This window comes from Budorcas taxicolor, chromosome 1 (genome assembly GCF_023091745.1).
Source record: "Budorcas taxicolor isolate Tak-1 chromosome 1, Takin1.1, whole genome shotgun sequence".
NCBI lineage: Eukaryota > Metazoa > Chordata > Mammalia > Artiodactyla > Bovidae > Budorcas > Budorcas taxicolor.
Genome location: NC_068910.1, coordinates 65,725,285 through 65,740,544, shown reverse-complemented (window position 1 = coordinate 65,740,544; position 15,260 = coordinate 65,725,285). Strand labels below are relative to the sequence as shown.

Genomic DNA, 15,260 nt, shown 5'->3' with positions numbered 1-15,260 from the left:
ACCATCATTAACATCAACCACCAAGACCACCATCAACACTATCAACCACCACCAACACCATCAACAACACCAACTACCAACACCAACACCATCAACAACCCCCACGACCACCATCATCAACCACCAAGACCACCATCAACACTGACCATCAACCACCACCAACCCCACTATCATTAACACCAACCATCAACTACCCCCATTCACCACCAATACTACCATCACCATAATTTAACATCAGCCACCATCATCACCACCACCACAATGAGGTTTATATTTGCATATTTATTTTACTTTTAAAAATACGTTCATATACATGATTTCATTAGCTCTCATCTGCTTTGCAAGACTGGCAGAAAACTGGCATCATTATCCTCATTATCTGTAAGGAAACTAAGGTTGGGAGAGGTGAGTGGTGTGTGCAAGGACATCAAAGTGGTCAAAAGTCTAACTCAGAGTAGAGTCTGATTCTTCTGACTCTAAAACTAATACATTTTTTTGAATGGACCCTGCACTGTCAATGAAAATGAAGAACTTCTGAAAATTAGGATGTTGATATTGACTATTCTGGTTCAATATTTTAGACAGAGTCTTAGAATAAATGGCCCTCTGAGACCGTATATCCCAATCCTCACATGTTCCACGTGAGCCACCAGCCAGTCAAGGTTCATGTGACCATCTAGAAGTTGAATTTCATCCAAGGCATTTGACTCCAAATTCAGCCTTCTTTCCATGACAAGAGGCTACTTTCACACATGGCCCAGGAGCCTACCAGATTCCTTTGAGAACAGTGGATATCCCATGTCCTTGCCTGGAGCATAAAATTTTCCAGTGAAGGGTGAGTAGGGCTGAAAGCCGCTGCTCCTGCTCATCTCAGAGCATCGGGAAGCCCGAGAAGGAAACAGGAGGCTGGCTTTTGGGCGCACCCACACGCACCTGTGGCTCAGTGATGCTCTTTCAGCCCCGCTCAAGGGTTCGACTCGCCTCTCAAGGTTCCAGTTAAGCCCAAAGCTGCTCCCTCAAGCAAGAAGTTTGAACCTCAGCTGTGGAGGCCTCCTTGCCTCGACTTTCAAGGGATCTCTTGGATTTCAGTGTGGGGGCTGCTGTTCCTACCCTTTGTCTCCGGGCTGGCCTGCTTGGGCTGCAGGACAGCTCTGTTGCTAATGGTCAGTGAAGAGCATCTGGCTGCCTTGCTCTGGAGCCTTTTCTTTTCAAATTCAAATGTCAGATTGGAGTAATAAATGTCTTCCAAGGACTTTTCGTTCTTTCTGAGGATGTTGCTGGCCAATCGGAAGAGGAAAATCACTCCGTAGATGCCAAAGATGGTGAGGATATACCAAGCGGCACTGGTCCCATCCAGAAGCTTCAGGGCCCTGGTGGAGTTGCTGCTGTTTCTTCCCTCCACGTGGTCCCCCAGCAGGTCCCCCAGGACAGGACCAGCTTGGGTCTGGTTGGGGACTCCCCAATCCCCTAAGAAACAGAGATGTCCATGTGAGACCCACATTCTGGGCTGAAGGCTGCCTGGCCAACCCAGTGGCAGTGTGCTCATGTCAGTGGAGAAATGGGACTGCTGGAAGAGGCTTTTTATGCTCCATAGGTAGAAGCCTATGTCAATATCAAAAAAATTTTACATGCCAATAATAAAAAAATTTTTTAATTGGAGCATTATTGCTTTACAATGTTGTGTTCATTTCTGCTGTACAATGAAGTGAATCAGCTGTATGCATAGCTACAACCCCTTCCCCTTGAGCCTCCCTCCCACCCTTGCCATCCGTCTCTCTAGGTCATCACAGAGGCTGAGCTGATCTCCCTGTGATATAAGTGTCTTCTCACTCAGTTCAGTTCAGTTCAGTTGCCCAGTCGTGTCTGACTCTGCGACCCCATGGACCGCAGCACTATTTTACTATATTTATTTTTATTTTATTTTATTATACTTTATTTTACTTATTTTATATTTATACTTACTATTTCACACATAGTAGTGTGTATATATGTCAATCCAAATCTCCCCGTTCTCCCCACCTTCTCCTTCGTCCACTGTGTCTGCATGTCTGTTCTCTATGTCTGCGTCTCTGTTCCTGCCCTGCAAATAGGCTGATCTGTATCATTGTTTAGAGTTCAGAACATCAAGTTCTTGAAGAGGAGATGCAACATCATAATGATATCCATTTTCCCTAAGATAATCTATACAAATTAACATGATTGCAATAAAAACATCAATAGGATTTCTTTGTGAAATAAACAAGCTATGCATACTGAAAAAGCAACTGTCAAGACTAATTAGGAGACCTCTGAAAGGAAGAGTTGAAATGAATGGAAATTAGTCTAGCAAGAAATTTAAAACTAGCCAGACAGAAACATAAGTTTACTGTTTTTTTGAATGAACGAGTGCTTTATTTGCCCACAGTCCAGCTGGGGCTTACTGAGCTTTGCAAATGGCATGAGGGGCTCTTCCAAACCAGGTGCAACTTTTCCCTGAAAAGTCTTCCCTGTAAAACTACAATAACTAAAGCATTGCGACAAGATACATAGAGTGGCAGACCAAACAGGGGAAAACATCAATAGAGTAGGAATTGGAATTTGGTAGATAAAGGGGCATTTGTGATCAGGAGAGAAAAGATGGAACTTTCAATAAGCAGCATTAAAACAAGATAATAATAAATCTACATCCCTCGCCTCGTCTCTCTCATCCAAACAGTCCAGACAAATGAAAGATTTTAATATTTTAAAATTTTAATATTAAAAATAGTTTAAAGGTTTTAATATTAAAAACTATTTAAATACTAGAAAATAACATGGTAGATTTTCCCCCCTTATCATCTCTTAGGGGCTTTCTGTATAGCTCAGTTGGTAAAGCAACTGCCCACAGTGTGGGAGATCTGGGTTCAATTGCTAGGTAGGGAAGTCCCCCCTGGAGAGGGATATGGCAGCCCACTACAGTACTCTCGCGTGGAGAATCCCATGGACAGAGGAGCCTGGTGGGCTACAGCTCATGGGGTCACAAGAGTTGGACATGACTGAGCACTAAGCTTACCATCTCAGAGTGAGGCATCCCTTTCTAAGCATAACACAAAAATTCAGAGGTGGAAAAAAAGGAGAAAGAAAATGTTAAATCCAATTACACAAAAATTTTTTAAGTGATGGCATACAATAGACAAATGACAAACTAGAAAAAATAGATATTTATGCCAGTGAACTCCTAAAGAAGCTTCAGTTCTATAAGAAAAAGTACAAAACCTCAGTACAAAACTATGCAAAGGGTATGGACAATTAGTTCAGGAGAAGAAATGGACCTTAAACATAAGAAACGCTTCTCAGTAACACTCATAATAGGAGAAATGCAAAGTAAAACTACAGCAAGGTAATATTTTGTTATTTATCAGGTTGGCAAATTCATGATGTCTCAGAAGACATGTCCACGGGGCTGTCAGGCTTTTGCTTAATGACTGGTGAGGGTGTAAATTTACACAACCAATATGGAGGGCACATTGACAATATCTATTGACATTAGTAACACGTTTACCTTTGACCCGGTGATTCTACCTGTAGAAATTTATCCTAAAAATACGCCAGAAGAAGTCCAAAACCATGTATATTTATGATTAGTCCTTGTAGCACTCTTGTGATGACTAATGTTTAAGAACAGCCTGAATAGAGTCAACTGGGAGATGGTTTAATCCATTTTGGAAATTCCATGCAGTGGGATACAATGCAGCAAAACAAAAAAAAGCAACAAAGAGCTTTCTTGGTGCTAAATCTTAACAAATGAAAAAGATCCTATATATAAAGTGGGGTGTGCTATTTGCTTGAAACTTGAGCATATTTAAAATACCTCTGGGAGAATACAGAAGGAATTGGTGTCTAGTGTTGCCCATGGGGAGGAGAACTGGGGGAAGGAGGTATACATTTCACTGATGCCCTTTTGTACATTTTGTACCATGTGTATTTATTTTCAAAAAGAAATAAATTTTAAAAATGGAAGCGTGCAAGTGGGTGCTTTTCTGATCTCCTTGGTGAAGTGCCCCTGGGTGAGGACACTGTGTGCCCTTCTAAGGCCAGAAGATTAAGATCTTTATTGCTGTTTACCTCAAAACTGTTTTCTCTACTGGGAGAGCTGGTGAAAATGCAATGACAAAAAGTCAGAGAGGTAGTGCCCAATCCTGTGAGGCATTTCCAGCTGAGTTTTCTAGGCTCACATTCTCATTTCTTGCTCTATGTGCATATAGATGTGTTCAGACATGTCATAGGATAAATCCCATCACCTGCGGAGGAGCCCAAAGGCACTGCACCAAGTGTTTTCTATTTCACATCTGCTTGTTAATTCATTTTGCTAATGCAAAGCTCAGGGAGACCAGTATTCTTTTTTTTCTTATAATTAACTGTTGAATGAATGAATGATCTTATTACTTTGAGATTAAGGGAGAAACCATTTAAAAATAACTGTGCAAACCACATGTGACAAAGTCCACATTAACAGATTTCATTATATAAAATTGGTCAGTCATAAGAAACAGTACAGTGATCAGGAATTTTCCTACCGCTGTTGATAACATGGTTTGAGAACTTAAATAAGGAAGAGAAAAATGTTCCCATCATTATTAAAAACAAATTAACTCAACAAGAACATCATAAACTTTAATCAGAGTAAGAGAACTTGCTTAAACTTGGAATACATGGATAAACTCATAGACCTTTCTGTGAATTGTTGCAGAATGATGTGCTATGTTCAAATATATATAAAACAAAGCCAAGAACAATAGAGCATAAAAGTATTTGAAAACCATTCCATTTGTCGCATGGAAGATTGTCACTATTTTAATTAAGGCAGTACGTTGTTCTTTACCTTTTTTAAAAAACAGAGAAGAATAAATTAGATGGTACCTTCTATATCCTGTAGAAGAGACCAAGCTTTTCATCTGTGTTGCTTTGAACACCTAAATCAATAATGTGAAACATGTAAGAAATTCTAGAACTGCTCATCCTTGTGTCGGAGCAGAATACTCACATTCCATGAGGTGGTGTTTTTCTTGACCCTTAGGGAGGCATGTTTAAATATCTGCCATGGAAAGAGGGCAACTTCTTTTTGCAAATGATCGCGGTCTTTCTGAAGTCAACACTGAGGTTTCAAGAGCAGAGAGTAACTTGATATCCGAAGACTCTTAGGGCAGCACCTAATAGAAGTTTAGCAGAGAGAAACTGGACTCATTTTGTCTCATTCGATGAACCAGAGAATCAAAAGTAGATCTGTCTTCTATTGGCACAGAATAAAAAGCACCTCCTGCTGTTGGCTTGTTGAGAAGATCTGTTTAAACACACGCTAGTACCAAGGACACGGCAGCTTCTGCAGGTCCCATCTGGGTGGCAGGGGCAGGAAGCTCTCTGAGGCTGGCTTATAGCCTGGATGGTTCCTGAAACTCCCTGTTCTGCACCTGTAGCAGGTGTGCTCATGGTCAGGTGTGGCAGAGACCTGTTGTCAAGGGCCAGAGGAAGTCACCAGCTTCCTCTTGGACGTCCTGGATGCAGAAACCCAGACAGGAAGAAGTCTGTGCAAGAGGACACAGCTGAGGGCCCAGGGCCCCCGCAGGATCAGTGGGTGATGGACTCATGAGCCAGGCCATGAGGAATGGGGCTGCTCTTTCCCACACCCCTGAGTCATGGACCACATTGAAATTAAAGTTAACTTAACTGGAAAAGAGAAGTGTCTGGGAGAAAGGGGAACACCAGGAGGAAAGGTCAGAAGACTTGGGCAGGTTCTCTGATGCAGCCACTGTTCTGAATCCTCACTAACTTGGCCCTGACCTGCCTAACTCATGAGGCTCACTGGCTTTTAAGATGTAATTTGACTATATTTTTATCAATAGGGGATTAAATAAGTCAGTTTTGAAATAAGCCATAGGACCCAGCAATTCCACTTACAGGTGTATATTCAGGATAAAAATACATCTACATCCAGACAAAAAAAACCTTGCATATGGATGTACACAGCAACATGAGTCAAAATAGCTAAAAAGTGGAAGCTGTCCAAATGTCCAACTGGTGAACAGGAAAATAAAATGTGATCTATCTGTACCGTGGAATATTATTTGGCGATAAAAAGGAGAGAAGTACTGACATGTGCTACAATGCCAGCGAACAGTGAGAGCACTATGCCGAGTGAAGGAGAACAGCTACAAAGGAAAGGCCACACCGTTCTGCGCATCCAAAATGTCAAGAACAGGCAGATCCGTAAAGGAGGAAAGTAGATTAGCAGCTGCGTGGGTTGATGTAGGGAACTGGGGCATGATAATTACGGGATAGCTTCTTTAGGGGTGATGAAAGTGTTTTATAATTGATTGTAGTGATACTGGTGAAAATCTGTAAACATACTAAAATCCACTGAACCATGGACTTTAAGTGGGTGAACTTTGTGGGACGAGTTGCATTTTGATAATCTAATAGAGGTAAACAATGGAATACTATGCACCTGTGAAACAAGATGAGGACGCGATTTGTGTTGTTGTTTAGTCACTGAGCCATATCTGACTCTTTGCGATCCCCATGAACTGTAGCCCGCCAGGCTCCTCTGTCCATGGGACTCTCCAGGCAAGAATACTGGAGTGGGTTGCCATTTCCTTCTCCCGGGATCTTCCTGGCCCAGGAATCAAACCTGCATCTCCTGCATTTGCAGGCAGATTTTTTTTTTTTTTAACCACTGAGTCACCTGGGAAGCTGAAGCACTTCAAGATGTTTTGCTGAATGAAAACAGCCAAGAAGAGAGTATGTTACCATCTATGTAAAAAAGTAGGAGGAAAACTCATGCAGATTTTTTTTTTTTGTTCCTATGGGTATTGAAGAGCCCCTTTAAGGATGCCTGAGAAAGTAAGAGCAGGAGGAACTTGCGGAGCTGAGAACTGGCTAGAGGGAGGGCAGGTTGCGAAGAATTCTTACTATATAGTCCTTATGAATATAAAGAAGTTCAGGGGGCACAAGTGGTAAATAATCCTGCCAATGCAGGAGACTCGGGGTCAACCCCTGGGCCAGGAAGAGCCCCTGGCAACCTACTTCAGCGTTTCTTGCCTGGAGAATTCCATGGACAGAGGAGCCTGGCAGGCTTACAGTCCATGGGGTCACAAAGAGTCCGGCACGACTGAATGACTAAGCTCATACTTTCCAACTGTGTTAAACACACCCATTCATGTAAATCTGAGGCTTCCCTCATAACTCAGTTGGCAAAAGAATCCACCTGCAACGAGGGAGACTCCGGTTCAATTCCTGGGCCAGGAAGATCCGCTGGAGAAGGGATAGGCTACCCACTCCAGTATTCTTGGGCTTCCCTGGTGGCTCAGCTGGTAAAGAATCCACCTGCGATGCAGGAGACCCTGGGTTTGATCCCTGGGTTGGGAAGATCCCCTGGAGAAGGGTAAGGCTACCCACTCCAGGATTCTGGTCTGGAGAATCCCATGGATAGTCCATGGGGTCACAAAGAGTCAGACATGACTGAGAAACTTTCACTTCACTTCATGTAAATCTTAGTCAAAGTTCTGCTCTTGCTGTCCTGGCTGTGGGATGCCTGGACCGTGGCACTTCCAACTTTGCCCCAGAGTTAGGGGTTTTCAACACCGACCGTGAGAGGTGAGAAGGGGCTGGAGAGCCTTCATGATCAAGGGCTAATGGCAGTGACGAGGGATGTAAGTCAGCGCTCTGGTCCCCAATGCACCCTTGTGTAACCCTGGGCAAGTCCCCACCCACCCTGTAGATTCCTCACCTGCAAGGTGGAGAATCAGCAGGATCGACACCCTCTGATCCCAAGGAGACAGGGAAGAAGCCCGGGGTGTAGGGAAGACCTACTCCTCCTGAAGGTGTCTGAACAGGAAGGCTGCTAGCACTGGCTGCCCCAGGACAGGGAGGACACATCCAGGCCGCTGGAGCCCAAGAGGTGGAGACTTGGGAGCGTGCGTCAGCTGGGAAATCAGAAGTTTTGGCAGGATGTCGGCATGGGATGTGGGGAGAAATGAGCTCTGGAAAAATAGGGGAGGTGCAAGGAAAGGGGGGCTTTGGTCTCATCCACGCCATCAAGGGGCACTGACATTAGGAAAGAGCTCTGTGCCAGGTGACTCATTGGAGAAGACCCTGATGCTGGGAAAGATTGAAGGCAAGAGGAGAAGGGGACAACAGAGGCTGAGATGGTTGGATGGCATCACCAACTCGATGGACATGAGTTTGAACAAACTCTGAGAGATAGTGAAGGACAGGGAGGCCTGGTGTGCTGCAGTCCATGGGGTTGCAAAGAACTGGACAGGACTGAGTGACTGAACAACAAGGCACTTTCCTCGTGAGTCCCCCTCTTAGAACCCATGAGAGGCAGGAGTACCATCCTCATGTAAAGAGGCTCAGAGAAGAGACTTGCCTGATGTTACACAGTTCCTGGGTGCCAGAGGTGGGTAGTCTGGCACCAAAGGAGTCTCCTTCCACACCCTGAATCTCACCTTCAAGCTGGACCTAGAGTCCCAAGAATTCTCCTGCTTGCTTGCTATATAGGTTGAATTGTAGATGGTCCCTTCTGAGATATAACCATGACCTTGAAGCCCTCCCATAGTTAGCTGAAATTAAACTATGATGTTAAAAGTCAAGGTAATGTATATCCTTCAGGAAAGGTGACTAGAGGGGGCAGAACGGGAGCTCTACAGTGCTGGCCATGTCCTGGTTTCAGGGGTTTATTTGATTTGGGACACTTCCTAGGCTTGGGTTCACTTTTCAGTATGTACGTTATGTTGTTCAATCACTCAGCCGTGTCCACCTCTTTGCAACCCCATGCACTGCAGCACGCCAGGCTCCCCTGTCTGTCACCATCTCCCGGAGTTTGCTCAAATTCATGTCCATGTTTGTCATATATACTCCATTGCAAACCTCACCTTGCTGTTTAACACAGAAAGCCCTGATAGGCAATGGGAAAATAAAGTTGAAAGTTTCGAAGGTTTACCTAGAAAAATGCAAATGCTGTTTTTAAAAAAGGGTTCTATATTCTATCATGGCTGTGGGCACATGATACCATTTAAGGAAAAGTGCCCTGTGCCTGGGGGCAGGGGCGGGGTGGTTAAGATCAGGTCACAGGGTCTGGGCAGTGTTTGTCATTCCCAAATGCTTACATAACAGCAAAACACACCCCAGCGTGGGCCAAGAGTTTCCTTCCCTCTGGCCTTCTGGTTCAGTCTAGCCGAATACCAACCTCAAGGCAATCAAGTGAAACCACTCACCCAGTAAATGTTTGTCTGAGCTACAGACCTGGGGAGAAGGACCCCAGTACCCTCTAGCTCCTTTGACATTAGAAGCTGAACTCTCCCAGGGGGCCATGACTTTTTACTTTTGTCACTCGCAGAGCCTGTCAGATCAGAGGATGGCTAAATTGGGAGCCAAGGTGGCAGTGATGTGTATTTGACTCTCCGAAACAAAAGAAAAAGAACACAAACCAATGCTTTTGCATTTCAGGGGACTAGAAGGAGAATTTAAAAGTGTCATTAAATAAATGCCCATATCCACACTTGACCTTGTATTTTCTGAGGGAGGAAGGAAGAGCCCACCAACCAGTTCTGACTTCCAGCACCACCAGAGGACATTAAAACTGATGCTGAAGTTCAATGCCCAAAAACACAGATTCCAGACGTGTCTGCCTTTGCAGGGGGTACAGCCTCTCTGAGAACTTTAAAAAGATGTTTTGCATGTTTCTAAAAAATCTTGAATGTACAGGTCACTCCTGCATTTCCTTTCACCTTCACTGGTGTCTTCTAGCATGGAGGTCATTGCTGTGTCCAGGGAGACGCAGAGATGAGCTCAGAGCCTTCGGAACTGGAGGACTCAGGTTCTAGCTGGGGCTTTGTTACTTACTAACTGAGGGACTCTGGGCAAGTTACTTCATTGCGCTGAACCTCGGTGGTAAACAAACGATGATAAATTGTGATGCCATGAGGGACTTCAACGGGCCAATACAGTCCCATCTCATCTTCTCCCAGTTAATTCCTTCAGTCCTCCACTGCTTGGTTCACAGCAAATCCCATATTACTTTCCCTCTTAAGGCCTCCCAGGTTGACCAGGAGTCCCAGGAAGTTTGTCCAGAGTAGGGAGAGGGCAGCCTGACTTCCTCTGCCAAGCCCAGAAGTGAAGTGAAGTGAAGTCGCTCAGTCGTGTCCGACTCTTTGCGACCCCACAGACTGTAGTCTATCAGGCTCCTCCGTCCATGGGATTTTCCAGGCAAGAGTGCTGGAGTGGATAGCCATTTCCTTCTCCAGGGGATCTTCCTGACCCAGAGGACCTGGAAACATCCTCTGCTGCTGTTGCCTCCAGTAACATGGCGCCACTGTTGAACTATGTCCTGGCATAGTCATAGAAGACAATGAGCAAATCTTCACGACTTAAAAAAAATGAAGCCAAGGGATTTCCTGGTGGTCCAATGGCTGAGACCTTGGGCTCTCAATGCAAGGGGGTCTGGGTTTGATCCCTGGTTAGGGGAACTGTGATATAATCTACATGCCCCAACTCAGTTCAGTTCAGTTAGTTGCTCAGTCATGTCCGACTCTTTGCAATCCCATGAATCGCAGCACGCCAGGCCTCCCTGTCCATCACCATCTCCCGGAGTTCACTCAGACTCACGTCCATTGAGTCCATGATGCCATCCAGCCATCTCATCCTGGGTCGTCCCCCTCTTCTCCTTCCCCCAATCTCTCCCAGCATCAGAGTCTTTTCCAATGAGTCAACTCTTCGCATGAGGTGGCCAAAGTACTGGAGCTTCAGCTTTAGCATCATTCCTTCCAAAGAAATCCCAGGGCTGATCTCCTTCAGAATGGACTGGTTGGATCTCCTTGCAGTCCAAGGGACTCGCAAGAGTCTTCTCCAACACCACAGTTCAAAAGCATCAATTCTTCGGCACTCAGCCTTCTTCACAGTCCAACTCTCATATCCATACATGACCACTGGAAAAACCACAGCCTTGACTAGACGGACCTTAGTCGGCAAAGTAATGTCTCTGCTTTTGAATATACTATCTAGGTTGGTCATAACTTTTCTCCCAAGGAGTAAGCGTCTTTTAATTTCATGGCTGCAGTCACCATCTGCAATGATTTTGGAGCCCAGAAAAATAAAGTCTGACACTGTTTCTACTGTTTCCCCATCTATTTCCAATGAAGTGATGGGACCGGATGCCATGATCTTCGTTTTCTGAATGTTGAGCTTTAAGCCAACTTTTTCACTCTCCTCTTTCACTTTCATCAAGAGGCTTTTTAGCTCCTCTTCCCTTTCTGCCATAAGGGTGGTGTCATCTGCATATCTGAGGTTATTGATATTTCTCCCGGCAATCTGGATTCCAGCTTGTGTTTCTTCCAGTCCAGCGTTTCTCATGATGTACTCTGCATGGAAGCTAAATAAGCAGGGTGACATTATACAGCCTTGACATACTCCTTTTCCTATTTGGAACCTGTCTGTTGTTCCATGTTCAGTTCTAACTGTTGCTTTTTGACCTGCATACAGATTTCTCAAGAGGCAGGTCAGGTGCTCTGGTGTTCCCATCTCTTTCAGAATTTTCCACAGTTTATTGTGATCCACACAGTCAAAGGCTTTGGCATAGTCAATAAAGCAGAAATAGATGTTTTTCTGGAACTCTCTTGCTTTTTCCATGATCCAGCGGATGTTGGCAATTTGATCTCTGGTTCCTCTGCCTTTTCTAAAACCAGCTTGAACATCAGGGAGTTCACAGTTCACGTATTGCTGAAGTCTGGCTTGGAGAATTTTGAGCATTACTTTACTAGCATGTGAGATGAGTGCAATTGTGCGGTAGTTTGAGCATTCTTTGGCATTGCCTTTCTTTGAAATTGGAATGAAAACTGACCTTTTCCAGTCCTGTGGCCACTGCTGAGTTTTCCAAATTTGCTGGCATATTGAGTGCAGCACTTTCACAGCATCATCTTTCAGGATTTGAAATAGCTCAACTGGAATTCCATTACCTCCACTAGCTTTGTTCATAGTGATGCTTTCTAAGGCCCACTTGACTTCACATTCCAAGATGTCTGGCTCTAGATTAGTGATCACATCATCATGATTATCTGGGTCGTGAAGATCTTTTTTGTACAGTTCTTCTGTGTATTCTTGCCACCTCTTCTTAATATCTTCTGCTTCTGTTAGGTCCATACCATTTCTGTCCTTTATCGAGCCCATCTTTGCATGAAATGTTCCCTTGGTATCTCTGATTTTCTTGAAGAGATCTGTAGTCTTTCCCATTCTGTTGTTTTCCTCTAATTCTTTGCACTGATAGCTGAGGAAGGCTTTCTTATCTCTTCTTGCTATTCTTTGGAACTCTGCATTCAGATGCTTATATCTTTCCTTTTCTCCTTTGCTTTTCACCTCTCTTCTTTTCACAGCTATTTGTAAGGCCTCCTCAGACAGCCATTTTGCTTTTTTGCATTTCTTTTCCATGGGGATGGTCTTGATCCCTGTCTCCTGTACAATGTCACGAACCTCAGTCCATAGTTCATCAAGCACTCTATCTATCAGATCTAGGCCCTTAAATCTATTTCTCACTTCCACTGTATAATCATAAGGGATTTGATTTAGGTCATACCTGAATGGTCTAGTGGTTTTCCCTACTTTCTTCAGTCTGAATTTGGTAATAAGGAGTTCATGATCTGAGCCACAGTCAGCTCCTGGTCTTGTTTTTGTTGACTGTATAGAGCTTCTCCACCTTTGGCTGCAAAGAATATAATCAATCTGATTTCGGTGTTGACCATCTGGTGATGTCCATGTGTAGAGTCTTCTCTTGTGTTGTTGGAAGAGGGTGTTTGCTATGACCAGTGCATTTTCCTGGCAAAACTCTATTAGTCTTTGCCCTGCTTCATTCCACATTCCAAGGCCAAATTTGCCTGTTACTCCAGGTGTTTTTTGACTTCCTACTTTTGCATTCCAGTCCCCTATAATGAAAAGGACATCTTTTTTTGGTGTTAGTTCTAAAAGAAATTCTAAAATTTAGTTAGTTCTAAAATAAATTCTAAAAAAATCAATATCTAAGAGTTTATGTTAACAGCAGTAACTTTGTAAATATAACTGAAGAAAAGATTCTACTCACAATTGGAATCAAAAAAGAGAAAACACCCATGAATAGAATGAACGTGGAAGATTCACACAAAATCTTTGAAAAGAAGGGCAAAAAGGAAGATTTGACTAAATGCAAATATTTCTTATCCTTAGAAAGACTGACTTGTATAAAGATGAAATTCTCTTCTAATTCATCTGTTGTTGTTGTTGTTGTTCAGTCGCTAAGTGGTGTCTGACTCTTTGCGACCCCATGAACTGCAGCACGTCAGAATCCGCTGTCCTTCACCATCTCCTGGAGTTTGCTCAAACTCATGTCCATCGAGTCAGTGATGCCATCCAGCCATCTCATCCTCTGTCATCCCCTTCTCTTCGTGCCTTCAATCTTTCCCAGCATCAGGGTCTTTTCTAATGAGTCGACTCTTCTGTAAATTTAGTATAATCTCAACAAAATATCAATGGACATTTCTGGATTTTTGTTGTTCTTGTTTTGTTTTCCAGAACTACACTGAATGCCAAGTTTTTGGAGCCCTTACTCCATTTGTTAATGATCTTTTTCTTCTCTTTTCTTTTCCAACGATATATTTCATGTTTTCAGTCTCATCATTTTTTCAGCATCAATGAATGGAATTTCAGCTTTGGAGCCTGAAAAAATCACAGAAAAATCTCAGCGAAGTCTAAAGGAGCAAAAACGGTCCTTCTTTCCCTGCAGCTGGAGAGAACAGCAGAGAGCATCCTTCATCCTCAACACACATCCTTGCAGCGATCATTGCAACGAAGGAACAGGTGAATCACCTGGATTCCCAAAGTTGCCTCTGTGCTCTGAGAAAAGTAAACTCGATTTCTCAAAGGTTATCATTCAAGCTGGTCATTTTACTTAGCTTATGTCAACATTGGCAAAGATAAAAATGGATAACTGTTTCCTCAAAAGCATCACTATAAGCATTGTTATCTTTCTTTGTTTGGATTTCCTCTTCTTCCACCTGAAGCATAAGGTAAATAAATCGACTACATTTCTTATGTAAATAATGATGTTGAGAGCCTTGCTGCATTCAAATCCACACAGATAAGTTAAGGCTAAATTTTATACAGAAAATTGAGCATGCAAGCATAGCCAAGAATTTTCTAGTGGAAAAAAAGTAATGAAACATCCCTGCAATATGTTAAATCATACTGTGGGCATGCATGCTAAGTTGCTTCAGTCGTGTCCAACTCTTTGTGACCCCATGGACTATAGCCCGCCAGGCTCCTCTGTCCATGGGATTCTCCAGGCAAGAATACTGGAGTGGGTTGCCAGGCCCTTCTGCAGAGAATCTTCCCGACCCAGGGATCAAACCCACACTTCATTAGGTCTCCTGCATTGCAGGCATGTTCTTTACCATGTCTGCCACCTGGGAAACCAAAACAAATTGTAAAACCACAGAAATTAAAAGTGCTTGATTCTAGCACATAAACAGGCAGACAGAAGAGTGGAATAGAAGAAATTCCAGAAACAGACTCAAAAACTTTCAGGAAAAGAGTATAAAATAAAGAGGAAGTTTCAGACCGGTGGAGAAAAGATCGGTTATCTCATAAATGCATGGGACAACTGGGTAAACATCTGGGAAAGAGTAAAATTGGATCTCTACTTTAGTATATCAAAATAAATTCCAGATGGAGTTAGATTATGATTTTTAAAAATAAAGCTTTAAAAGAGCTGGAACAAACATGGGAGATTTTTTTTTGTAATCCCAGATTGTGGCAATCTTTCCAATCATGACACAAAAGTCAAATTCACAAAAGAAAAGACTGATAAATTCAACTACATAAGAACTGAACATTTCTTTGTGGCAAAAAAAAAAAATACTATCAATTGAGTCAAGACAAAAAAATTAATGATAAACTTGGGGGAAGCATTAGCAACATACAAGGTAATATTTCAAACTTCTTAACATTTAAAAGGTTTCTAACATTAAAAACAGAGGTCAACAGTTCAACAGAAAGATGGCCAAAGGACACAGACAGCTATGTCACAGAAAAAGAAAAAAAAAGATTTAAAAATATATAAAGAAAGAAAAACAAATGTGAATGACTTAGTAGAAAAAATATACTCATTCTTACTTATAATAATATCGATGCAAATTCAAATTATAAAGCAATCTCATTTACCTCTGTAGAAGAGGAAAGGGCTTCCCAGGGGTTGCTGGTGGTAAAGAACCTGCCTGCCAATCCCA

At 43.0% G+C, this 15,260-nt stretch overlaps 1 protein-coding gene across 1 annotated transcript; it reads right to left on the bottom strand.

The window, feature by feature from the left end:
• Positions 1-1,066: 1,066 nt before the first annotated feature.
• SMIM34 (small integral membrane protein 34) lies at positions 1,067-5,009 on the bottom strand. Its single transcript, XM_052644519.1, has 2 exons — positions 5,003-5,009; positions 1,067-1,467 (listed from the first exon to the last, which is right to left on the bottom strand). Exons 1-2 carry the CDS (start codon positions 5,007-5,009, stop codon positions 1,067-1,069), a joined length of 408 nt encoding a protein of 135 aa, XP_052500479.1.
• Between the last annotated feature and the right edge of the window lie 10,251 nt (positions 5,010-15,260).